This window comes from Oncorhynchus masou, chromosome 1, assembly GCF_036934945.1.
Source record: "Oncorhynchus masou masou isolate Uvic2021 chromosome 1, UVic_Omas_1.1, whole genome shotgun sequence".
Taxonomy (NCBI): domain Eukaryota; kingdom Metazoa; phylum Chordata; class Actinopteri; order Salmoniformes; family Salmonidae; genus Oncorhynchus; species Oncorhynchus masou.
The window spans coordinates 48,132,285-48,157,641 of NC_088212.1; the positions used below are offsets into that span (position 1 = coordinate 48,132,285).

The 25,357-nt window shown below is 42.2% G+C and overlaps 2 protein-coding genes across 4 annotated transcripts; one reads left to right on the plus strand and one right to left on the minus strand.

The window, feature by feature from the left end:
- Positions 1-1,187: 1,187 nt before the first annotated feature.
- Positions 1,188-15,252, plus strand: ascc2 (activating signal cointegrator 1 complex subunit 2). The gene is given in 20 exon segments (XM_064973475.1): positions 1,188-1,272; positions 1,728-1,851; positions 2,189-2,347; positions 2,456-2,629; positions 2,907-3,036; positions 3,147-3,214; positions 3,424-3,537; positions 3,798-3,910; positions 4,139-4,213; positions 6,170-6,274; positions 6,453-6,521; positions 6,750-6,824; positions 7,035-7,275; positions 9,999-10,195; positions 10,400-10,519; positions 10,746-10,973; positions 11,246-11,330; positions 13,830-13,924; positions 14,074-14,092; positions 14,094-15,252. Coding segments are annotated over 19 exon segments (2,310 nt in total). The 5' UTR covers positions 1,188-1,272; positions 1,728-1,764; the 3' UTR covers positions 14,250-15,252.
- rnf215 (ring finger protein 215) lies at positions 15,111-25,035 on the minus strand. Of its 3 annotated transcripts, none has more exons than XM_064973493.1 (10): positions 24,664-25,035; positions 24,230-24,391; positions 22,858-22,929; positions 22,521-22,606; positions 19,851-19,905; positions 19,590-19,694; positions 19,234-19,347; positions 18,927-19,064; positions 17,272-17,374; positions 15,111-17,076 (listed from the first exon to the last, which is right to left on the minus strand). In XM_064973493.1, the coding sequence occupies exons 1-10, from the start codon at positions 24,898-24,900 to the stop codon at positions 17,054-17,056; spliced, it is 1,095 nt and encodes a 364-aa protein (XP_064829565.1). In that variant the 5' UTR covers positions 24,901-25,035; the 3' UTR covers positions 15,111-17,053. The 3 variants fall into 3 exon arrangements, with proteins under 3 accessions (XP_064829565.1, XP_064829558.1, XP_064829573.1); XM_064973486.1 differs by having other exon boundaries at positions 19,234-19,350; XM_064973501.1 differs by lacking the exon at positions 22,858-22,929 and having other exon boundaries at positions 19,234-19,350.
- Between the last annotated feature and the right edge of the window lie 322 nt (positions 25,036-25,357).

Genomic DNA, 25,357 nt, shown 5'->3' on the forward strand with positions numbered 1-25,357 from the left:
CAAACTGTTGTGTTGTGACAAGGTAGGGGTGGTATACAGAAGAAAGCCTTATTTGGTAAAAGACCAAGTCCATATTATGGCAAGAACAGCTCAAATAATACAATTCGGAATAATTCAAGAACTTTGAAAGTTTCTTCAAGTGCAGTCGCAAAAACCATCAAGCGCTATGATGAAACTGGCTCTCATGAGGACCTCCACAGGAAGGGAAGACCCAGAGTTACCTCTGCTGCAGAGGATAAATTAATTGGAGTTACCAGCCTCAGAAATTGCAGCCCAAATAAATGCTTCACAGAGTTTAAGTAACAGACACATCTCAACATCAACTGTTCAGTGGAGACCACTTGAATTAGGCCTTCATTGTCGAAATGTTGCAAAGAAACCACTACTATAAGACACCAGCAATAAGAAGAGACTTGCTTGGGCCAAGAAACACGAGCAATGTACATTAGACCGGTGGGAATTTGTGCTTTGATCTGATGAGTCCAAATTTTAGATTTTTGTTCTAACCTCCGTCTCTTTGTATGATGCAGAGTAGGTGAACGGATGATCTCCACGTGTGGAGGAGGTGCGATGGTGTGGGGTGCTTTGCTGGTGACACTGTCAATGATTTATTTAGAATTCAAGGCACACTTAACCAGCATGCCTACGACAGCATTCTGCTGCGATACGCCATCCCATCTGGTTTGCGCTTAATGGGGCTATCATTTGTTTTTCAACAGGACAATGACCCAACAAATCAAATCAAATGTATTTATATAGCCCTTCTTACATCAGCTGATATCTCAAAGTGCTGTACCAAAACCCAGTCTAAAACCCCAAACAGCAAGCAATGCAGGTGTAGAAGTACGGTGGCTAGGAAAGACTCACTAGAAAGGAAGGAACCTAGGAAGAAACCTAGAGACGAACCAGGCTCTGAGGGGTGGCCAGTCCTCTTCTGGCTGTGCTGGGTGGATGCTGTGACAAATGTTGCACAACTCATCTTCATAATTTGTCTCCTTTATTATGCATGACGTTCGCATATGAAATATTTCTGAAGAATCCATGAAGGCCTCATAAATGGCTAACTTAGCTATCAAGCACAAAGATTCTTCCTCTCTGCTGTCCCTCCCAGGGTGTCCATCATTTGCGTCACCCAAACGGACATTGAGCTGCGCGTGCGCAATGTGCAATGTAAAAGTGCTTGGGCACTTCCGGCTCGCCTCATTCGTGAAAACAGAACAGTGGCTAGGCTCGTAATGGCTGGAAAGAGCCAAACATTATATAAAATAAGAGGTGAGTTTATCGTTATTGACAATTACATATGATGATAAAATAGCTAACATAATTCGATTAGCTTAACTAACGCGTTGTGGTTAAGCTTCCTTGCCAGCACTTGTCTGGCTCAGCTGTCTGATTGTCAAGCTGAGAAGCTCATGCTAGCTAACTGACTGCAATTAGCTGGCAAGTTACGTCTTTCTTTGCCAGTGCCACGTTGATTTGTTGTAGCCACTTCCTAAATTATTAATGCACATTCTGTCATCGGCAAACTACACACCGGCGTTGCCTAGTTAGGTAACATCAATGACTCATACTTAACGGTTGTACCTAGCTTAGTTAGCTTAATCGATTTTGATTCAACCCAGCTGTTACCTAAACTGGGAGTAGTCTAACTTAACTAGCAGGTAGGTTAGCTAACTAGTTGGATGTGTGTCCTATCCATTGCATACAGTAAGTTATCTCTCTATTAGAAGAATCAACTTGAACTTGAAAGAGTGAAGAGAAACGATGGCGTGTGCAATGATACCTCTTGATGAGCAACAGGTGACAGAAGCTACTGGGCCTCTGGGAAAGGAGCGCACCCTGCCAGCCCTGGTAAGACAACCAACATTAAAAAACATCTGACACTGCTTCCTCGTGTACCTTATGTCCATAGCTGTGGTTGTCACGTCACAAACAAACTGCGTTGTGGTATGTTATCTGCATTAGTTAGTTTGCTACTGTAAGCTATCATCGAAGTCTGTAAATTCCCTTTGGTTATGTGCCAGTTCATCAGACCTATTTTACTGTCCTAGTTGTTTTCTCATCATAACCCCACTCTAGTATATGTTTCCCTCAACTGTAGAAGTTAGGCAAACACACCGATATTATATAGCTTATGGCTGATGATGTCTCTGAACCATTGCCCACTGTCCTTGTGTTGCCATGGCAGCATCCAGACAGGAAGGAGGAGCGGTGTTTTGTGACTTATAAGCCCCCTCCCGAGGACAGCTCCCCCGCTCAGGTGGAGGAGTACCTGGAGCATGGCAAGTTCATCACTGAGGACCTGGACTGGCTGCTGGCCCTGCGACATGACAAGTTCTGGTGCCAGGTCAGTCACTGTGGCTGTCATACACCATATGATGTGGAGACGGGAGGTTTTGACCTAACCAAGAAGAACCTAAACCCATTGAGTCCATCATTAACCCCCCCCCCCCAGGTGGTGTTTGATGAGTCATTGCAGAAGTGTCTGGATTCCTACCTACGCCACTCCCCTCGGGGATTAGACCCCTCCTCCTTGCCCTCCTCCCCGGCTGTTGCTGACATGCAGCGCTGCATCCACCGAGCCGTCTTTATGACCTTCCTCAGAATGGCCACGCACAAGGAGTCCAAGGTACCGCTGCTTTCTAGGTATTCTGGGGTTTGTCTGTTTCTGATAAGGCAATGATGTAGTGTTGTTGAATGAAGAAACTGTCTTATGCACGTCCAGATAAATTGGCTCACATTTAAAAGTCATGTTTAGATGCTGTTAGAGACTAGTTATATTTAACCTGTGTTAGAGGGAATGAATTTTTGGGACATTAATTCTTCTCCGTCCGACTCTTTTATATTGAGAGGAGAATTGTCTGACTGAACATAACTGTTATCTCCTGTGTTCTCTTCTCTCTCAGGAGAGCTTTATAACTCCGACTGTGTTCGGCGAGATCATTTACAACAACTTCCTGTTCGACATTCCCAAGATCCTGGACCTGTGTGTTCTGTTTGGGAAAGGAAACTCCCAGCTGCTCCATAAGATGATAGGTGAGTTCAGCAATGGGCCCTTTCTCAGGTAGAGCACTTTACCTGCTCAAATGGATCTAGAACAGATTTTTTTCTCAATTAATGACAACGATGTCTTGTTTATCTTCCAGAAAACATCTTCACCCAGCAGCCGTGTTACTATGGAGACCTGGATGAGGCTGTTCTCTCAGTCCTACAGGTAAGAAGCACAACCATTCAATACACTCCATTTCAAAAGGCTTTCTCCCGTTTTGTGCTCTTTGAAAATAATCTAGGTGACGCTGAAATTTTACCTCAATTCAAATTTAGTGTCACGGCATTTTAAGACGTCTCAGCCTGCGACTTTTAAGGAGTGCACTTTGTAGATAATATGGTGCCATTTCAGATTTGCCCTTTGTCTCTCCCAAGGTGTTAGACACTATCCTTGCTAAGTGTGGTCTCCAGTGTGAAGGAGCCACTGCCATCGAGCCTCTGAAGCTCAGCTCATCCGGCCGACCCACAGCCATGACCATGAGTCAACAGGTTATGATAAACATACTGCTGATGCATTTTACACCATGACCGACTAGATAGACCACAGTTATAAAGTAAAGTCCACTGCGCGTCAGATATTGGTGTCTTTAAAACATGCCAGCTGAAGTTTAAAATCTCTTCAATGAGTCACGGGTTTGTTTTAACTGATTGTTGTGACTGGTTGTGAAACCTCTTCCATCTCCTCAATGAGTTGACATTCTCCTAGTACAGGAGTGACTGGTTCTGACTGGTTGTGCCTCCTCTTCCAGGACCTAGTGGATTTGGTGCTGTATCTGTGTGACACCTGTACCACCATCCAGGCCTTCCTGGACATCTTCCCTGCTGCCTGCTCTACCTTTCACTGTCACAGCTTCCTCAACAGGTAGCGTGCGCGCTCGCACACACACCTTCCACTCAGTTTCCTCAACCGTTTGAATTATTTTATTTGATAAACATATACAGCCAAGAAAATCAGTATGTAGCATGTTTCCCACCACTGCTATTCAACTACATTGTTTCCACTGTGGTGGAACATTTGTTTATTTCAATATTGCATTTGTCAGAATTGATCACTTTTTTGCTCTAACTTTTACCTTCTTATTCTTCTTAGACTAGCCTCATTCTACGAGGTGGCTGTGCCTGACATAGAGAAGGCTGTGAGGAAAAGAAACTTTGACGACGACAGGTGTGTCCCTGTTCGTAGACGTGTGCTTTTGCCTGAACATCAGACTGTTACCATGCTAACCCCATGGATGTCAGTCTGAAAGAAGTTGCTGTAAAAAAAAAGACTTAGTCTCTACAAATAAAATTATATTTGAGGTTACTTTCCCGGTTGGTTCTTTTGGCAGTAGGAGGTGGAGATGGAGTATCCACAGGAAAGTGTTGTTTACCAAACTTTTTGAAAGTCTGAATGTACTGAAAGTCATCTGAATAACACTATTCTGTGGATATTTTGTCTCAGTTTTCAAGCAGCAGAAGGACAAAATGCACCGACAACCGGTAGATCAAGTTTAAATGTAATTTTATTCTGGCTTATAAAGACAATGCACACATGGCTGTATATACCATTTTAATAGTGTATTACAACCTGATTAATCATGTATGTGTGTGTGGGTACTGTGCATGAACTGTCTACAGTTGAAGTTGGAGGTTTACATACAATTAGGTTGGAGTCATTAAAACTCGTTTTTCAACCACTCCACACATTTCTTGTTAGCAAACTATAGTTTTGGCAAGTCGGTTAGGACATCTACTTTGTGCATGACACAAGTCATTTTTCCAACAATTGTTTATAGACAGATTATTTAACTGTATCACAATTCCAGTGGGTCAGAAGTTTACATACACTAAGTTGACTGTGCCTTTAAACAGCTTGGAAAATTTCAGAAAATTATGTCATGGCTTTAGAAGCTTCTGATAGGCTAATTGACATAATTTGAGTCAACTGGAGGTGTACCTGTGGATGTATTTCAAGGCCTACCTTCAAACTCAGTGCCTCTTTGCTTGACATCATGGCAAAATCAAAGGAAATCAGCCAAGACCTCAGAAAGATAATTGTAGACCTCCACAAGTTTGGTTCATCCTTGGAAGCAATTTCAAAACGCCTGAAGGTACCACGTTCATCTGTACAAACAATAGTACGCAAGTATAAACACCATGGGACCACGCAGCCGTCATACTGTTCATCAAGGAAGAAGCCACTGCTCCAAAACCACCATAAAAAAGCCAGACTACGGTTTGCAACTGCACACGGGGACAAAGATTGTACTTTTTGGAGAAATGTCTGGTCTGATGATACAAAATAGAACTGTTGAGCCATAATGACCATTGTTATGTTTGGAAGAAAAAGGGGGAGGCTTGCAAGCCGACTAACACCATCGCAACTGTGAAGCACGGGAGTGGCAGCATCATGTTGTGGGGGTGCTTTGCTGCAGGAGGGACTGGTGCACTTCACAAAATAGATGGCATCATGAGAAGCAAAATTATGTGGATATATTGAAGCAGCATCAGTCAGGAAGTTAAAGCTTGGTCGCAAATGGGTCTTCCAAATGGACAATGACCCCAAGCATTCTTCCAAAGTTGTGGTAAAATGGCTTAAGGACAACAAAGTCAAGGTATTGGAGTGGCCATCACAAAGTCCTGATCTCAATCCCATAGAACATTTGTGGACAGAACTGAAAAAGCGTGTGCAAGCAGGTAGGCCTACAAACCTGACTCAGTTACACTAGCTCTGTCAGGAGGAATGTGCCAAAATTCACCCAACTTATTGTGGGAAGCTTGTGGAAAGCTACCCAAAACGTTTGACCCAAGTTAAACAATTTAAAGGCAATGCTACCAAATACTCACTGGGAATGTGATGCTGAAATAAATCATTCTATCTACTATTATTCTGACATTTCACATTCTTAAAATAAAGTAGTGATCCTAACACAGGGAATTTTTTACAAGGATTAAATGTCAGGAATTGTGAAAATCTGAGTTTAAATGTATTTGGCTAAGGTGTATGTAAACTTCTGACTCCAACTGGATGTTCTGTGTGTTTATGTACTGTGCATGAATGGACCGCGCCTGTTCTTTTTTGTATCCGTGTGTGTGTACGCACTTGTGTGAGTGACTGACCCCCTCCCGTGCCCCCTGCCAGTCTCCAGGAGGACTTGTGGAGGAGGGTGTGTCACGCCCGGAGGAGGATGGTGGAGATGGCACACCTGCTGCTACAACACACCTGCCTACAGCCCATACTAGAGGGGTCAGAATAAAATGCCTTTATCTCTTTCTATTCTCTTCTTCATCCTTTCTTTATCCACCTACCAAACCTTCATGCTGGAATGGGGATCCCTAAAATTCATATTTTCTTTTAGTATGGTGATCATATTTGCTCATAGCCTTCCTGCAGCCTTTGAACATTGTTGTTAATTTGTTTTTAGCTCAGAGAACATTCAGACATTTGTGGAGGAACTCCTGCAGCATTTCACTACTTTCCTACCAGAGAAGAGGTACAGTGCATACTTGTTTGAATCCTGATATGGGAAGAATTTCCTTTTTGAAGGGCCATAAATGTCTTCAATCAATCAATATTTTTGACCATTGCATCCCTGACCTAATTAATACTAGAGTTTTTGTATGCTAACTGCTGTTAGGAATGCTGTGTAACTGATTGGAGGTTGTCCATTGAGGAGATAAAGGATGTTTGTTTATGCCATCCTTGTTGCTGTCTGTCTCAGGTTCCTATTAGACTACGATGAGCAGTTCCCCATAGCTGATGATATCAGTCTTCTACAGCAGGCCTTTCCTCTCCTGTATCCTTCCTCCACATGGTCTCACACACTCAGACACATGTTCCTCAATGAGTCCACCAGTCAGCCACTCAGTCTTAGAAACATACACATCCCCCTCATTGGAAGAAACGTATCCATCCATCCAATCTAGAGCGGTGATATTAACATATCTCCACCACCCTTTCCTCCAGCACTGCCTGTTGTCTTTCCTTAACTCTCTCTCCTTGTCAGAGATGAGACTAGGACATCATATCTGCTCCAGGGGGTGGAGGATGCCTGGGACAGCATCGGCCGGAGGAGAACCCAGGACAGACCCCAGCAGACACACTCCACTGCCGGGCTGACTGGCCAGGGAGTAGAGGTTGGGGCAGGGGCCTGGGGGGGAGAGATGGGGATCAGAGAGCCAGGGGAAGGAGGGGAGACCCCCAGAGGAGCAGAGGCCATGCGGGATATGCCTCATAAAGGAGACAACGTGAGTTCTGAATAGGAGATACCAGTTTGGGCAAATGGGGTGGGGTGAGCTGTGTTGTAGTTTGTTAGTTAAACCGCCAAAATAACGGGACCATACTTGCGAACATAAGTGACCATTTCAATTTAAACCGTTTCTCTCCGACTCGTAATGCGTATCGGCCAATTCAAATAGTCGATTTACTTGCACTTGACAGAACGCTAAATTGTAGCTGGTCCCATCAGATAACATGGCATATATTAGCTTTATGCTAACCTCACCAGGTGGCATTGATTATATCTTGGAACATATTCTTCATCAGCCTATCAAAGATCTTAGACTTTATATGTGCCAACCAATTGCATTTCTTAAAATAGGTCGACCCTGACCACGGGGTATATTTTAAACCTACAAATGAAAGGTTTACTTTTGTTACGTTGGTCTGTAACAAAATGTTGTGTGCCAATATTGCATTGATGCATCCTTGACTAGGCTCCTAGCATATGAAAAATCTCAAGTTTTTGTGCTTTTATGGAAAAAAGATAAATGAGGTCCTTACAACATCTACGTTGATTTATTTTCTGTATTTATTTAAACTTGATTTAATTAGGCAAGTCAGTTAAGAAGAAATTCTTATTTACAATGACTGCCTACCCCGGGCCAAACCCTGAAATCTAAAATCAACACATCTGGTCTTTCAGATGGGTTAAATCAAATACATGAAGTTCCTGCGCCATTCCAGGACCAGGGTTGCCCACACTGTCTCCTCGCCAGGAGAGGGGGCGTAATCGCTCTATGGGTGGCTCACCGGCCAGTTGTTCATGAATTGAGGTGTACCATTCAAAGTCCCATATGCATTAGTAGGTTGTAGCATAAGGAGGACACTATCTGATGTTAACTAATGTAAACGATAGCTATTTTGGAGTTCCTATAGTAGCATACAGAAAATGCTAATCATAGAGTTAGATTTAAAAAAAATCACAGCCAAGTGTCCTCTGTTGATTCAAGTCCTCTGGACTCGGGATAATAAAAAAATAAAAAAACAATACCGCCATCTGTAGGATGATAATGAGAGTGCAAACTACACAGTTTATTAGGTACCCCCATAGAGTATTGGGTCGGAACCCCCTTTGCCTTCAGAGCATCCTTAATTATTTGGGTCATGGATTCTACAAGTCAGAAACATTCCACAGTAATGTTGGTCCATGGTGACACTGGCATCACGCAGTTGCTGCAGATTGGATGGTGGTACACCACCGCCACCAGCCTGTGCCGTTGACACGAGGCAGGGTGGGACTCATGCTGCTTACGCCAAACCCTGACTCTGCCGTCAGCATAACGCAACAGGAACTGGGATTCACTGGACCAGGCAACGTTTTTACACTTCTCAATTGTCCAGTGTTGGTGATTGCGTGCCCCTGAAGCCACTTCTTCTGGGTTTTAGCTGATAGGAGTGGAACCCGGTGTGGTCGCCTGCTACAGTAGCCCATCTGTGACAAGGCTCGACGAGTTATGCGTTCCGAGATGCTGTTCTACACGCCACTGTTGTACTGCGTCGTTATTTGCCCGCCTGTTAGCTTGCACAGTTCTTGCCATTCTCTTTCGACCTCTCATCAACGAGCTGTTTGTTGCACCACTCTCAGAAACCCTAGACGCTGTCATGCGTAAAAAGCCCAGGAGGGTAGTCATTTCTGAGATACTGGATCCGGTGTGCCAGGCACCAACGATCATACCTCGGTTCAAAGTCGATTAGGTCACTCGTTTTGCTCATTCTAACGTTAAATCTAACAGTATCTGAAAGCCTCAATGCTTGCCTGTCTGCCTGCTTTATATTGCAAGCCACGGCCACATGACTCACTGCCTGTAGGAGTGATACATTTTCTTAAACTGGGTGGTGTACCTAATAAACTGGCCAGTGAGTATAATCCTACTGTACACTTTAATGCTCATCCTCATCGAGTCAAGTAATGCATATGTGACAAAGCTGATGATTAAAAATGCATATAAAACTTTTTAGGCCTACATTTAGGTGTATACCTCCATGTAATAAAGCCTATGCTATATGATTATTAGTGTTTGTGTGCAAGGCTGAAGAGAGAGCTACTTAATGATAAATGCAATCTTAATTTTCAAGCTGTTGGCTACGTCCCTTTTCAACACACTAACACAATACATGTAAATCTACATTTCAAATGTGAGGACTCGTGAGATTGGAACTCATGCCACAATCTGCAACGATTATGTGGACTAGGCACTTTACACAGAGCGCAATTTGACCAGTCAGTCAAATATAGTTGCTTTGATGATCAGGACATGCTGTTGTGGGTATGTTAAGGACGCTTCCGTGAGCAAGTTTTTGGAACTCGTCCAACTACATCAACGATTTTAATTGGCTGATGCAGAACTTGTTCCAGGATATAATCACTGCCACCTGGTGGGGCTAGTTTAGGGCTAATGTGTGCGATGTTATCTGATGGGACCAGCTACAATTTAGTGTTCTGTCATGTGCGTATCAGCCAATTAAAATAGTTGATTCACATGCAACTGTTTACATTTAAATGGTTGCTTATGTTTGCAAGTATGACCTCCAGATTTGTAATTTTAGCAGGCAAAATAATACACAAATATAACCAAATCATTTTGAGAGCTTAGCTATCCTATATGAGACAATACACAGTAGCCTCAGTCTGGTGTAGATGCTGTTGTAATAGTGTGTGTCTGTGTCTAATATGTGTTATGTTATCCAGGGTGCTGCGTGTACGATCAGTGCAGGGGAGCTGGAGTCTCTGTTAACCCACATCAGAGACCTGCTTCCAGACCTGGGAGAGGGATTTCTACTGGCCTGTCTCCACCAGTACAACTATAGCTCTGAATTGGTCATTAACTACATCCTAGAGGACAGACTACACCCTGACCTGGACAAACTGGATAGAGCCATGCCCAGGTAGGGAGAGGGGTGTGTGTGTTGGTCTGTGTGTAGACAAACAAAGATACACAAGCTGAGTCGTGCTGCGCTGGCCTGGTTACGCATCCACCATAGTTGTGGGAACTGTGCTGGAAATAACAATGTGAACGGAAAATGACAGAGCCAGCACCGGTTGGGTAGTCTGAAAAAGGTATTAATGGTGATGTTCGCCTCTCTCTCCAGGCCGGTAAAGGAGGAGCTTCCTCCTGTACTCAGCACCAGGTCCAACGTGTTTGACGATGATGAGTTTGATGTCTTCAACAGAGACCAGGTGGACATGACTCGCGTCTGGAAGGGCCGGAGGTGAGACACTATCGACTATTTAATTGTGGCCATGATGATGACTCGGTCACAGACCATTTCCTGTCCTGTCTTGTCACGCCAAACCACACCCAAAATGTAAAAAAAATCCCAAGTCATTTTTAGATAAATACCAGGTCAATAGTGAACTGTACAATAAAGCCTGACCTCTGTATCTTTGTGTGTGATCTATAATCTCTGTATATCTGTCTGTGTTGTTTCCCTTCAGGAAAGGAGAAAGTGTGCGGGACCTGCTTAATGACAAGCAGCACATAGCAGAGCAGAAGGAACGCTACCTGACCTATGAGACTGTGGTGGATGAGGTCATCGTGACTCCCAGCGAATCAGGAGCCATCGACAATCTGAACGATTATGATGATGAGTATGATGACACATATGACATCAACCAAGTAGGAGCCAATGATCTGGACGGAGACTCCAACCTGCTCAACCGCAGGTAACATACACACCTGTTTACTAATTAAGATTTTAGCTAGTCATTATGCTGATTTAGACCAGAGCCTCCCATCTGAGTTTGGTTGCTCAGTCTCAAGGTTTCTTCCCTCTTGCCAAGGTGCTACTGCTTGCCTTTGAGATTGAGCTCTGGTTAATGAAAACACTTTGTGACAACTCTTGTACCACATTTATGTAAAAAAGGGCTTTATGAATACGCTTTATGAATACGCTTTATTTATTGATTGTGACACATCCTCTCTCTCCCTTCCACAGGCCGTTCACCATCCCTCAGGTCCTACGGCAGGGAGGCAGACCACAGATGCAGGAGGAGAACATAGAGGAGGAAGAGGACGAGAAGGTAGGTTGTATAGAAATGGATTGTACTGTATAGAACAGTGGTCACCGACCGGTCGATCTTCAAAGCATTCCTAGTCGAGCACCAAACATTTCTGTAGAAAAGCCTACGATAAAGGCTTGCGCTCCTTCATTTTTTATTCGTGTTGTGGTGTTGGTAGTAGGTGAACTTGATTTAGAAGCCCTGCGCACTGGGTTGGCAAAGTGTTCCTATTTTGAACCATTTAATTTGTCTGAAAAGACAAACTTCACCTACCCGGCGGACTGGGAGATCTGGAAGCATACAGCTTCCACGACCCCAGCAAACTTTTTAAACAATGCCCAGAGAGGCTGTCAAAGAACACAGCACGGAGCTGCTATTTTTTTGGAGTTGGTTCATGTCTTAGGTTTTTATTCAGCATTGTCAACACTGTTTTTATTTAACACTATTACAAAACATAAAACACGCTTATCCCTACTTCCACTTGCGCTGCAGCTGCAAAGAATGAGTAGCCAAGTGTATCGATTAGCCCTGTGTTTTTATTATTTATTAGCAGCTCGTCATGTCTTTTTTTAATATTGAGGAGTATTTCACTTTCTCTGGTCATAGAAAAAACATGAATTTGTGCATGAGGCAGATGCGGTTTCAAGTTTCGCCATCAGGTGAAAGACTGTCCCATCGCTCTAGTCAATCTTACCAGAAGAAAGGAAGGCGAGAGCAGGGACTGTGAAAGGCAGACCCCTCTGCTGCTTTCTCCCTTCCTCCGCTGAGACTAATGCCACAACTAAAACAACTGGAAACTCTGAAATCTCTGACTTCAGTGCTGGGAACTCAATTTATAAATAAATAATAATACATAATTATAGTAAAAAGATCAGACTGGGAAAAAAAAAATCTGAGCGGTAGAGCTTGGTTTGCTTTTTGACTGCAAATGTGATCTTAACTCAGAAAAGGTTGGTGACCACTGTCGTGATGTGGACTTTTCATTAATGTGATGACTGTTATATCAAATCAATTCTGTGTAATTATTATTACTTGATTAAACTAATCATGTAACATTTATTAAGAAGTTGGGGCTCCATGGGAAAATGTTTAGTTACTATTTCCAGATATTTTCAAAGCTTATCGATTAGTCACTTATTAATATTATTCCCTCAGTCATTCTGAACGTCGTAATTTCTTGTAATCTGCACGAACCTTACTTTATTGATGAATCAGCGATACACAAATTGGCTCAATTATTTATTTACTAACTAATTAAACAATTACAGAATACACACTAACATTATACAGTAAATAGTCTCCAGAAGACTATCAAAAAACAGGACAGTTTGGTTATAACACGTGGTGAATTTAGAAAGGGGGGGGACAAAGGAGTTACTCTGCTCATGAAAATACAAAATCTTAAGCACTTTGATAGCCGTTCATTCGGGAAAAAAAGAGAATGCAATTTATATATTTACGATTGAGCTGTCCTTGAACGTCCAAATCCTTTGGTCACGGAGATGTTGGGTGTATGACTCTGGTTTGACCACCAGAGATCACCATGTCCTTAGGTAGAGCTCCTGGTCGTGCTGGTGGTAAGAATGGATAATTTGAAGTACCCTGTACAGTAGTTCACAGTTGATCTTGTTAGAATGCTTCAGAGCTTGTCGGTGTTCTAATCCCTAGGCTATCTACATAAAAAAAACTACTTTTTATAAAACTATTTTCTCATTTAGAAGACTAAAATCCCTTTTCTGTCTTTTCAAAAGTACTCTGACACTTAATCATTAATTTTATACAACATTCAGATGCACACCTCATAATTGAGAAGTGTAGACAGAGGTACCGTTATGTGGTTCTACCATCTTTCATGATGTCACAACATTAAAAAGAACCCTCATGTTGAATTTGTTTTGGTCTCCACTGACCATTTCCACATTCTCAAAAATTGAAATATTGTTTAATTCTCCAATTTGGGGGACGTAGTAGAACAAAGGACCTTCTCCTGCCAAAATTCGTAATGTCTCTCCCTCTATACTGCTTGGCAAGAGAAGGTATTTACGACCATCATAAAACTGGCCAACCGCCCCAGGAGAGAGCACCCCGATCTCCATTTCAGGACTGGCAAGTCATGACAACTTGTATAGAACAATGCTGGTTCACACGAACCGCTATGGAATTCTCTGTGATGTAATAAGTTAATAGCAATACCTGCCACCTTTTTCAAATACCACCCTTGATTCCTGTTCTTTATTATTCTAACTATACGGTTGCTTGCCTTGTTATTATGATCAATAATATGGGCATGTTAAGTGTTATCTATTTATTGTATGGCGCTGTTTAAAATCTTGCCCACAAGATGACTAGCTACCTAAGGCTGTCTATGTACCATGTCTTGATATCCAGATTATTTATGTTATGTTTGATGTAGTTGAAGCAATGGCTATGCTGTAGTGTTATTCTTATATCTGGGTTAAGCTGTTTAGATGGATCAGTATGTGTTGTATCATTAACCCTTTACATGGTGTGTGTTCTCAGGAAGACGCTGTGAAGAGAGACCAGTTTGTTCAGGACCCAGCTCTGCTGAGAGAGAGGGCAGAGGCCAGGAGAGCTACCATGCAACACAGGAAGGGGTACGGAGAAAAACACACTAACTTAAATCCATGTCTTATATTGTCCTTAAGTTCTGCTACATGTCTTACAATGTAAGACATCCTAAATTGAGGTTAGCTTATGAGAAATGTGTGCATTTCCCATTTGAACCCCTCTCTCCTCCTCCTAGGTACCGTCCGGAGCCTGCCAGAGAGAGACGTGGTGGGTAAACCTAAAGGCCAGGGCCAGTCAACAGAGACCCTTCTGGACCGACGCAAGAAGGAGGCCCACAAGAGCAGGGGAGCCAACCACAACCGCAGGGCTATGTCCGACCGCAAGAGGAACAAAGGAATGATCCCCTCCTGATAGGTGTTGCCTTGGAGACAATCAACTGACCTAGCGGATGGTGCGTACAAGACGGGACGACGTGGAAAGGAAGAAGAAAGATAATCTGGGCTCAAAGGTCATGAGCCCTGATTGATGTCCCCTCCCAGAGTCCTCTTCATCAGTCAGATTCTTTCTATTCACCGACCAGGCCATTTTTATAGGCCTTTTTCTGTTCTCTTTTAGCAAAGACATTCTAGTTTTCCATTTTCTATCGCAAAGGGACACCAATGATTAGTTCCATAACAGAACTTTGGTTGCCAAGTGGCCTGTTGGTGGAATGTTTAGAGACACATTTGAATTGTTTAGTTTCAGTTGTTTAGTCCAATATTGTAGATTGATTCAGTTAAACCAAAGTGCTGACTGAATGACAGATTTATTTTTGCCATGTAACAAATCCATTTATTAAGATTTGGAGTGATGGAATCATTAGCTTTGACATGGTCATCAAATGAACAAGGAACATATGAGTAAAATGAGAGCGAGGAGACTCCAATAGGACGAGAGAACCAGTGCGACCGGCCTTACTGCCAGACTGAAACCACTGTCTGCTGGATCTAGAAGAACAATGAACGTCAGTTAAATACAGGACTAGACATCAAAATGACAGGCAGGCCAGGACCAGGGGTGGCAGCGTGTGTGTGCAATGTCTGAACGAAGTGAGAGTGTCTGTGGTAGTTAATATCTCCTCACCCAGCCAATCCCCCCACCCACCATGGTTCAGCCTCAACCCAAAAAGTGAGCTGCTATAACAACAGTCGTGTGTGTGTGTGTTTGGAAGTGCAGCCTGAGAGGCCAAAAGTCCCTCAGACAGACATCAAACAGCTTCTAGAGGCTTCTGACTCGCCATGCACAACTACTTTATAACAAGAGAATTCTATAGAAAGATCTATAAGAGCATTTTTGTACAACAACAAAAAAATTACAATTTGCTTTTTGAAGTTCTCTTTAAAAACAAACAATAATAAATACATTTAATACTGTGGTTAGAGCTTTTCCAATGGAGTATTTCTGTGGGAACTGAGCGTTGACTTTAAAGTGTTCTAGTGGCAACATAATACCATAGGATGGTGAAAGATGGAAACTGCAGCTATATTTCTCTAGTGATTAGCTGATGGTAGGAAGCATTTAAAGTATTCACATTTCCCTATAAGGTGTATTTATTTATTTATTTAACCTTTATTTAATTAGGCAAGTCAGTTAAGAAATATTCTTATTTACAATGACGGCCTGTGGGATGTGGTTGAGTGAAAGTGGTTGAAGTGTGATACAAGTGACTCCATTTGACCTTTCCATACTATACTCATTGGTTAGCCAAGGTCAAGTCTGTTTCAGTTCTACAAGGTCACTGGTTTATAATAAAACAATTTAAGGACTACAAAGGATTAATATAACATAAGTACTGTCAAGTAGTACACTCTAAGTGCGGCTGTGTTTGTAACATGCTGTGTCTGTACAGCTACTCTGGTTATCTGGTATTTACCTCATAGAGCAGTCTCTCTACAGAGTTTGACAAATGTAGGGGTAACAATTTAATTGTTACCCCTACATAATTAACCCCTGCCCTTTTTCATATTAATTCAGAAATTAACACACACTTTGAAATTGGACTCAAAAGAGTACACAATAATAGTCTGGATGAAATTAGTCCATCTATACAAATTTAAATTAACTTTTGAGATTATACTGACCCTGTGATATGGTGGAATATGGGCCCCACATGACCAGATGCATTTTGATGCCAGTTAGCAACACACTGTTATCAATGCTTTGTACTATATTGCATTTAACATCCATGCAAATATACCTAGCTATATCTTATTTTTTCACATTAAAATGCCTTGGACTTAATTCATTTCCCTGTAAAGAACATACATGGAATTCCACCAGATTCACAGAACATTAGAATGCCCTTCTAGAATTCTCCACATGTATAGACACTTTCACCATGAGGCACCAGTACTCTATCACACATACAGCGAGAGAGAGAGGTGGGTGGGAGAGAATAGAGTAACGTCATGGTACAGTATGTTATCCCAGGAAGAAAGTACTGTTTGTTTCAACACCGGTACGGTAACATTTGTTTTACAGTACCACATAAGTGAAGCTACTTCAGGATTGGCTGTCCACAAAAGGTCAGAGGTCAATATTGTCCAATAAGAAGGCCAGCTGCTGGGAGAAGCTCCCCTGACCACAATCCAGTGCAGGAGGAAGAGGTGAGGTCTGGAACTGCTACTGAAAACTCGTCACGACAGACTACAAGACAACTTGATCCCAATGTGCTGGGCCCAGCTTTTCAGAAGTTATCTGATCGGATTCCGGAATCGGACAGGATTAAAAATTATTACAAACATGTAACTGAAAAATGTGATTATAATCCTCTGGATAAGGATTTGGTAATCCATCTGACCTTTAATCATGTCATTTTTTGAATCATGCCAAAACTCTAAAAGATACTGATTAGGATAGTTTTGATGCCAAAAACTGGGATTATCTTGATCCCCCATTCATGTAGTTCACTCATGACAGTGTAGAAGTGGTACCACAATTTGTCCAGTAGTTGGCAAGATTTAGGCCTGTTCAAAACACTGAAAATCCAAATTCTGTGATCTTGACATTGTGGTATCTGGATCAGAATGATCCTGATTTTTTTCTGAAAACTGGCTCAAAAACAGCCAGATTGATTTGAACCTGGATAGCAAAAATGGGGATTACAGAATCGAGATTAAAAGTTTTTAAAAACTGGGCCCTGGTCAGTGGGGTGAGGAGTTGGGCAAAGGCTACCATTAGCTGTCTCTACAGAGGTTACCTGTGGATTGAAGGGAAAGATGACAGTCAAAGGGAATAGCTGATTAACCCGGGTACCAAATACAATCACCAACGCTACATTAGATTTCAAATGTGTTAATTCCATATGGCAAATAAAGTTGCACTTAAGGGTACAGGCAAGTAGAGATCTGACTAAGTGTGCTGTGTTTACACAGGGGGCAGGTCTATAACTTACTGAGTATGCTGCGTTTACACAGAGGACAGGTGTGCTGCAGGAGCAACCACGGATCCACACAGTCCCTGTGGAACTCATGGAGGCAGGGCAGCACGCGAAGACACTGCAACACACAGTCACACACCACCAGGTGAGTTAGAATACTACTAACACTCTTGTGTCTAAAAGTGGAATTTACAGAATGTATATGTGTTATACATCTTACTTTCTATGTAACATATGACATGTTTGTGTGTGTTTCTGAGTAGTTCCAGAGGAGTATATTACAAAGCAGGATCAACGAGTTAACGGCAGCTAAAAAAAAAAAAAGGAGCCTGAAATAACTGTTGATTTTCTGGTTCATTAATGCTGGAATCACTAAAGCAGTAATTTGGACTGCTAATATATATTTTTTTAAATATGCCCCCCTTCACCTTTGACTTTTCCTAAATAAGTCTTTAAAACACACTGTCGCTGTAAGAATCTTAATATCACAAACAAAAATGTCAAAATGATACATACACTATATCAGTCCATCGAATCCAAACAGTCTTATCAGTCTACTCTGGCCTATTTGGAGTACACAGTGAGGGCGTGCACATTTTACAATACCAAGAAGACCAAGATGAATAGATGCACATGCTGCGTTAGCGTTACTACAATTAGCGTTACTACAGCGTCACTACAATCTGAATGAAATCGACACAGAAATTACATTTCTGATGATTATTCTTCCTGATTCTGAGCCTCAGCCTAAACCTCCAACGCCTAAGTGCAAAAAAGCCAGATCTGTGCGCACTGAGCAGGTGCCCGCGCCACCAACAAATTAAAATGGTGAGACAGGAGAGAGGAAGGGACAGCACTGCTTGGATAGAACAAGCCGGTGACAATGCTATGGGACGATTATCAGCACAAAATGTCATCACAAAGAGCAGGCCCTACATCTCAAGCAAAAAAACAGCATAGGCAACACACTCACCAGCTGACAATTGACTATTTTTGACTGCTGTCATATCGACACATATTAATTATAATGCAATTATTGCTTTTGTGCCGACTTTCGCTATTTATCAAGAACACTGCTCTTATAATGTTTAGGATACTGACCGTGCGTCTTGCTGACCGTGAGTCTTGGACGTTGGGGTATTTATTTTATTTTGACGTAATAAAAATAAGCTGTTACCGCATTCCAACACAAGCTTTCCGTTTCATAGTTGTAACTAAGGCACTCCACGAATAAAATTGATTTTACACTTGAATTTGTGTTTTTTTTGCTTTTACATATAGCCTAACAGTAACAAAATAATGAAAATGCTACTTTATTATTTTACATTTTAATAAAATGGTAATCTAATGTTACCTAAGACCTTCATAAACACAACCAAATTATTATTTTTGCAATAGCATATATGAAATGTATTAATTACACTGTTAGAATGTTGCAGTCAAAATGACTGCTCATTAACTTGAAAGGGGGGGTCCCTCGAGGCCCATCGGTTCTAGTGTTAAGATAATCTTATATATGATTTTTTTTGTTGTTTATTCAATTTGACCATGCCCAAGTCAAGCTTAGCAGTAAAAAACAACAATGCTATTTAAGAATATTTAGACAAGTTAGCTGGTTAACTCTTTGATCCTGCTTTGTAGTATAACCCTCAGGAGTCAGTCAGTCTGACCTGGTTGTTGTTGAACTGTTCCAGACAGACAGCACAGTTGTCTGTCTCTAGCTGCGCTGGGTCACACCACGGTTTGGGCTGCCGGTACATCCTGGTCTTCAGGGAAGACAGTCTCTTCAGAATGTCCTGTTTTGGTAACTGTAGGAATGATTAAGTCATGAATATTATGGTGGCTGTTTCTACATTATTAATTTTAAAGCATCTCATTGAAATACTGTCGTTCAGTGTCTGTTTACTTAAATTTGTTCTAGATTAGTGTGTCTGCTAATTGCTGAATGATTAAAAGAGGAAAATGGTTAAACTCTACCTCCAGGTCGTCATTGAGTTGGTTGTCCTGGTACTGCCATCGAGCCTGAACTATGACCCCTGTACAGAGGATCAGAGCCACCAGTAGGACCGTGTTCCACAGCTGATGCAGGTACTTCTGGAGGACAACACATAACAGGACCGAGCACGAATGTTAACCTACCTCTAAATAATTTGTTTACATTTGTCACACAACAGAGATATAGGAAAAAGCAATGAGTTGCACGGATCAGTGATTTGTTAGATCTAGCCTGTGAGGAGTTGTAGCGTAAAATTCAGATTATCTTTGGTTGCAATGTCATTTATTATTTATTTTGTTGTCCCTATTCATCTCAATGTATGCCATGGTGTTCACACCTGGACCTGCGAGTTGGTCTCTCCGGTGCAGATGACCCCCTGCCACTCTCCATACAGACCGCCTCTGGAGAGACCGCAAGTGGACCACAACGTCAGGGTGGCCCCCTACAATACCACCGGAGGGGAGGTTTTACACACATCCAAAGTAATAACATGAGCTGGACAGTAGAGTGATACAATGCATAGAAAACTGGAAATGTCCGCTGACTATTTTGCTGTTCTCTAAGGTGATAAAGTTTATGGCAAAAACTATGATCTTACCAAGTTGTCCTGTAGAATAGTCTTGTATGTGATTTTCACAGTAGCATGAAGGCCCCTATGAAATAAACCATAGAGTTAACTCACTCAGTGTCTCTCTATTAACAGATATAGCCCTTGGTTCACTCCAGACCTGACTGCCCTCGACCAGCACAAAAACATCCTGTGGCGGACTGCAATAGCATCGAATAGTCCCTGCGATATGCAACTGTTCAGGGAAGTCAGGAACCAATACACGCAGTCAGTCAGGAAAGCAAAGGCTAGCTTCTTCAGGCAGAAATTTGCATCCTGTAGCTCCAACTCCAAAAAGTTCTGGGACACTGTGAAGTCCATGGAGAACAAGAGCACCTCCTCCCAGCTGCCCACTGCACTGAGGCTAGGTAACACGGTCACCACCAATAAATCCATGATTATCGAAAACTTCAACAAGCATTTCTCAACGACTGGCCATGCCTTCCGCCTGGCTACTCCAACCTCGGCCAACAGCTCCGCCCCCCCCCCCGCAGCTACTCGCCCAAGCCTCTCCAGGTTCTCCTTTACCCAAATCCAGATAGCAGATGTTCTGAAAGAGCTGCAAAACCTGGACCCGTACAAATCAGCTGGGCTTGACAATCTGGACCCTCTATTTCTGAAACTATCCGCCGCCATTGTCGCAACCCCTATTACCAGCCTGTTCAACCTCTCTTTCATATCGTCTGAGATCCCCAAGGATTGAAAGCTGCCGCAGTCATCCCACTCTTCAAAGGGGGAGACACCCTGGACCCAAACTGTTACAGACCTATATCCATCCTGCCCTGCCTATCTAAGGTCTTCGAAAGCCAAGTCAACAAACAGGTCACTGACCATCTCGAATCACACCGTACCTTCTCCGCTGTGCAATCTGGTTTCCGAGCCGGTCACGGGTGCACCTCAGCCACGCTCAAGGTACTAAACGATATCATAACGGCCATCGATAAAAGACAGTACTGTGCAGCAGTCTTCATCGACCTTGCCAAGGCTTTCGACTCTGTCAATCACCATATTCTTATTGGCAGACTCAGTAGCCTTGGTTTTTCTGATGACTGCCTTACCTGGTTCACCAACTACTTTGCAGACAGAGTGCAGTGTGTCAAATCGGAGGGCATGCTGTCCAGTCCTCTGGCAGTCTCTATGGGGGTGCCACAGGGTTCAATTCTCGGGCCGACCCTTTTCTCTGTATATATCAATGATGTTGCTCTTGCTGCAGGCGATTCCCTGATCCACCTCTAGGCAGACGACACCATTCTATATACTTCCGGCCCGTCCTTGGACACTGTGCTATCTAACCTCCAAACAAGCTTCAATGCCATACAACACTCCTTCCGTGGCCTCCAACTGCTCTTAAACGCTAGTAAAACCAAATGCATGCTTTTCAACAGTTCGCTGCCTGCACCTGCACGCCTGACTAGTATCACCACCCTGGATGGTTCCGACCTTGAATATGTGGACATCTATAAGTACCTAGGTGTCTGGCTTGACTGTAAACTCTCCTTCCAGACTCATATCAAACATCTCCAATCGAAAATCAAATCTAGTCGGCTTTCTATTCCGCAACAAAGCCTCCTTCACTCACGCCGCCAAACTTACCCTAGTAAAACTGACTATCCTACCGATCCTCGACTTCGGCGACGTCATCTACAAAATAGCCTCCAATACTCTACTCAGCAAACCGGATGCAGTTTATCACAGTGCCATCCGTTTTGTCACTAAAGCACCCTATACCACCCACCACTGCGACTTGTATGCTCTAGTCGGCTAGCCCTCGCTACATATTCGTCGCCAGACCCTCTGGTTCCAGGTCATCTACAAGTCCATGCTAGGTAAAGCTCCGCCTTATCTCAGTTCACTGGTCACGATGGCAACACCCACCCGTAGCACGCGCTCCAGCAGGTGTATCTAACTGATCATCCCTAAAGCAAACACCTCATTTGGCCGCCTTTCGTTCCAGTTCTCTGCTGCCTGTGACTGGAACGAATTGCAAAAATCGCTGAAGTTGGAGAATTTTATCTCCCTCACCAACTTCAAACATCTGCTATCTGAGCAGCTAAACGATCGCTGCAGCTGTACATAGTCTTATCGGTAAATAGCCCACCCAATTTTACCTACCTCATCCCCATACTGTTTTTATTTATTTACTTTTCTGCTCTTTTGCACACCATGTATATAGACTCTTTTTTTTCTACTGTGTTATTGACTTGTTTATTGTTTTCTCCATATGTAACTCTGTGTTGTCTGTTCACACTGCTATGCTTTATCTTGGCCAGGTCGCAGTTGCAAATGAGAACTTGTTCTCAACTAGCCTACCTGGTTAAATAAAGGTGAAATAAAAATAAAAATAAATTAGTCAGTATGCTATAGTATATTCATACAATCAAAGCTATACTCCCGAGTGGCGCAGCGGTCTAAGGCACCGCATCTCAGTGCTAGAGGCGTCACTACAGACATCCTGGTTCGATTCCAGGCTCCTAATCACTGGCCGTGATTAGGAGTCCCATAGGGCGGCGCACAATTGGCCCATCGTCGTCCGGGTTTGGCCGGTGTAGGCCGTCATTGTAAATAAGAATTTGTTCTTAACTGACTTGCCTAGTGAAATATATACACAGAGAGGGATCCTTGTGTAGACTAGTATTGTTTAGTTTTCCATCACTGTGGTACCTGAGGAGTGCTCCGATAAGCTTGGTAACATTTTCTGATGTCTGGATGACAATGACTGGCTTAGAGAGGACTTGGGACAGATCCATCTAGAAAGAGAATACAGGAGAGAATAGTAGTTATCATAGACCATATATCATTGTTCTATCTCTATGGGGGTTATACTGTAAAGCAGTAGTAGAGGAGTGGTTATTCTAACAGCTGACAATTATAGAGCAACATTGGTTTTATGCTCTATAGTGGTGGTTACCAACCCTGGTCCAGGAGAGCCACAGGGTGTGCAAGGCTTTTGCTCCAGCCCAGCACTAACACAGCCAGTGTGTAAGAAAATGACTTTTACCTCTCTGATAGTGTTCTGATTGAGGGCTAGGATGATGAGTGCAGAAGCCCCCAGGACCAAGGCTCGTTTCATCTAACAAAGAGAGATAGTGGTTATACTTATTTCAGACTTACTTTACCCACACTGATATTTGCATGTGTTAAAAGTGTGTAAAAAATATTTAAATCATATTTCATGCTGAAACCCTCCTACTAAACACTATTCACTAAGTTAAAGATTTATATTTAGGTTAACGTTTTACAGCATTGCCATTCTATTTTTTAAATTTGAAAATCATCTTTGTTTAATAATTTCATATTAACATGTGATAAGGCCACACAGAGGGCCAGAGATAATTACAGACACCTGTACAAAGTACCCAAAAGGCCCATTAAATGTCATGTGATAGATTACAATGATAAAATCCTGGATTTCAAAAAATCTGGTAGTTCCCTGGTAAATTTCCTTTAATATACCCTCCCTTTGCAACCATAGGTGAAAGTCTGTGGTGCTGAAGAACAGATACAACATTCAGACAGTTATTCATCTCTCACTGATCACTGTATAGTTTGTTGTGTGTCACAATACTTATTTCACCAAATATACAAATTATTCAACAAAACAGTAGACTGACTTGTCTTCCCATGCCCATGTGAATGATTCCTCACAAAACCAGGACAAAAAAAATTTGGGGGATTATCACTAAATTGAATCCATAAAATCATCCTTTGGAGGAAGGAATGTTGATGTACACCAAGTATACAAAACATTAAGAACACCTGCTCTTTCCATGACAGACTGACCAGATGAAAGCTACTGTATGATCCCTTATTGATGTCACTCGCTAAATCCACTTCAATCAGTGTAGATGAAGGGGAGGAGACAGGTTAAAGAATGATTTTTAAGCAATTTACCAGTAGGCCTATGGTCTCATAAGTCTCCTCAAGTACCCCCTAGAGATAGACCAAGTACACCCAGGGGTCATAGTACCACTGGTTGGGAAACACTGAGCATATTATGTTCAACAATGTATATATTTTTATTTACCAACTCAAAATGTTAGATTTTCAATATTCATGTTTACATTTTATTCATAAATGAATGTACAAAAATTGTATTTAAATCAAAATACTACTCATATTACAGAACAAGCAGTAAAGCTTAATATGAAATAAAATGTTGCTTTGTAGCACCTACAGATCATGGAGTCTTAAAGGAAGCCTAGGTAATGCCAGAAACTTTGATAAATTATTTTTCAATTATGCTTTTAGATACAAATGTCAAATATATGTCAACAATCCTTCCTTCAAAGAATCATTCTATGGATTACATTTAGCGAAAATCCCCAAAATCATGGTCTTTTTTTTTTGTCTTGTTTCCTCCCTGAACTCACTTTATTGACAACGGCAGCAGCAAAGGATTCCTGGCTGTTCCCAGCAGTGGAAGCTTTGCTCTCCTCCACTTTAACAGGCACCACACCTATCCAGGGCTCCTGGTCTTTGGCTTGGACACCCCCACCTTTATCCCGGCTCACCTGCGGCTCCTCATCCTGCACCTTAACAAAGGCAATTGGAAACACTGGGGTCGTTATATGATTGTTACTGGGTAATATCATAGACTTATCCTATGCAGACATTGCATTCTTGATGATTCAACATGCAATTGTGAAAATAACACATTTTAAGCAATTGCTAGACAATATAGAGTACTGTATATATGCACTGTATGTTATTTTCTCAGTAACTAATGTTTATATCCATATCATGTTGCACACACAAATCCAGTGGTTTTACATAGCAGAGCCTAGCTAGCTGTAACATCACTCACTAATATGAGGTCCCCTTCGAGATCATGCTCTTGTTGTTGATTGTGTTTTTCGGGTACGCTGCTGCTTTCCCAGTTCGCTTCGAGCACCTCGCCTTGTAGAACGGTGCTGACATCTGGACGTTCTCTCAGCAGAACCTCGACCAAGGCGACCTGAGCGCCCGTAACTAGCAGACACGACAAGAACGAAGGAGCCGAGACCAGAAACACCACGGTAAAATAGCAGCAGCTTGCAGACATGGCCGAAGAAACGCGTAAATTAAAAATATTATAAAATAAATAATCTTATCAACTGTCAACCATTATTTTACAGAACCAACTAAGTTACTGTACTTTTTGGCTTGGACCCCAAAAATGTAAGCAAGAACACTACTTCCTGTAGAACAGGAAGCTGAGATGTGAGTTGACGTTTGCTTGCAAATCTGCCATCTACTGGGAAATTGAGAAAATGCTTGTTTTAGTGAATATATAAACAATAATAAAAAAGTTGTGTATTGTGCTTGTTTCCAGGCCCAAATGCAAGGTGTGGACTGATACTGCATGGTGTGTAGCTGTTAATGTTTTTTTTTTTTTTTTGATGCAAACCCAAGTTTTATTGTGTTGCATAAAAACAACTTGTGTTGGTATGTTTTATTGTTATTTTTGAATGAACCCACTGCAAAATGTGCTGGATCAGGTTGGGATACTGGCCCTTTAA

What these genes read in the sequence shown, in the direction of transcription:
- rnf215 (XM_064973486.1), bottom strand. Translation starts at nt 24,900, where the DNA reads ATGTCTGCAAGCTGCTGCTATTTTACCGTGGTGTTTCTGGTCTCGGCT. An exon ending in TCGAAGGGGACCTCATATTA is followed by an intron (nt 24,392 to 24,663) that starts GTGAGTGATGTT and finishes GCCTTTGTTAAG; the next exon opens with GTGCAGGATGAGGAGCCGCA. An exon ending in CTGCTGCCGTTGTCAATAAA is followed by an intron (nt 22,930 to 24,229) that starts GTGAGTTCAGGG and finishes TCTCTTTGTTAG; the next exon opens with ATGAAACGAGCCTTGGTCCT.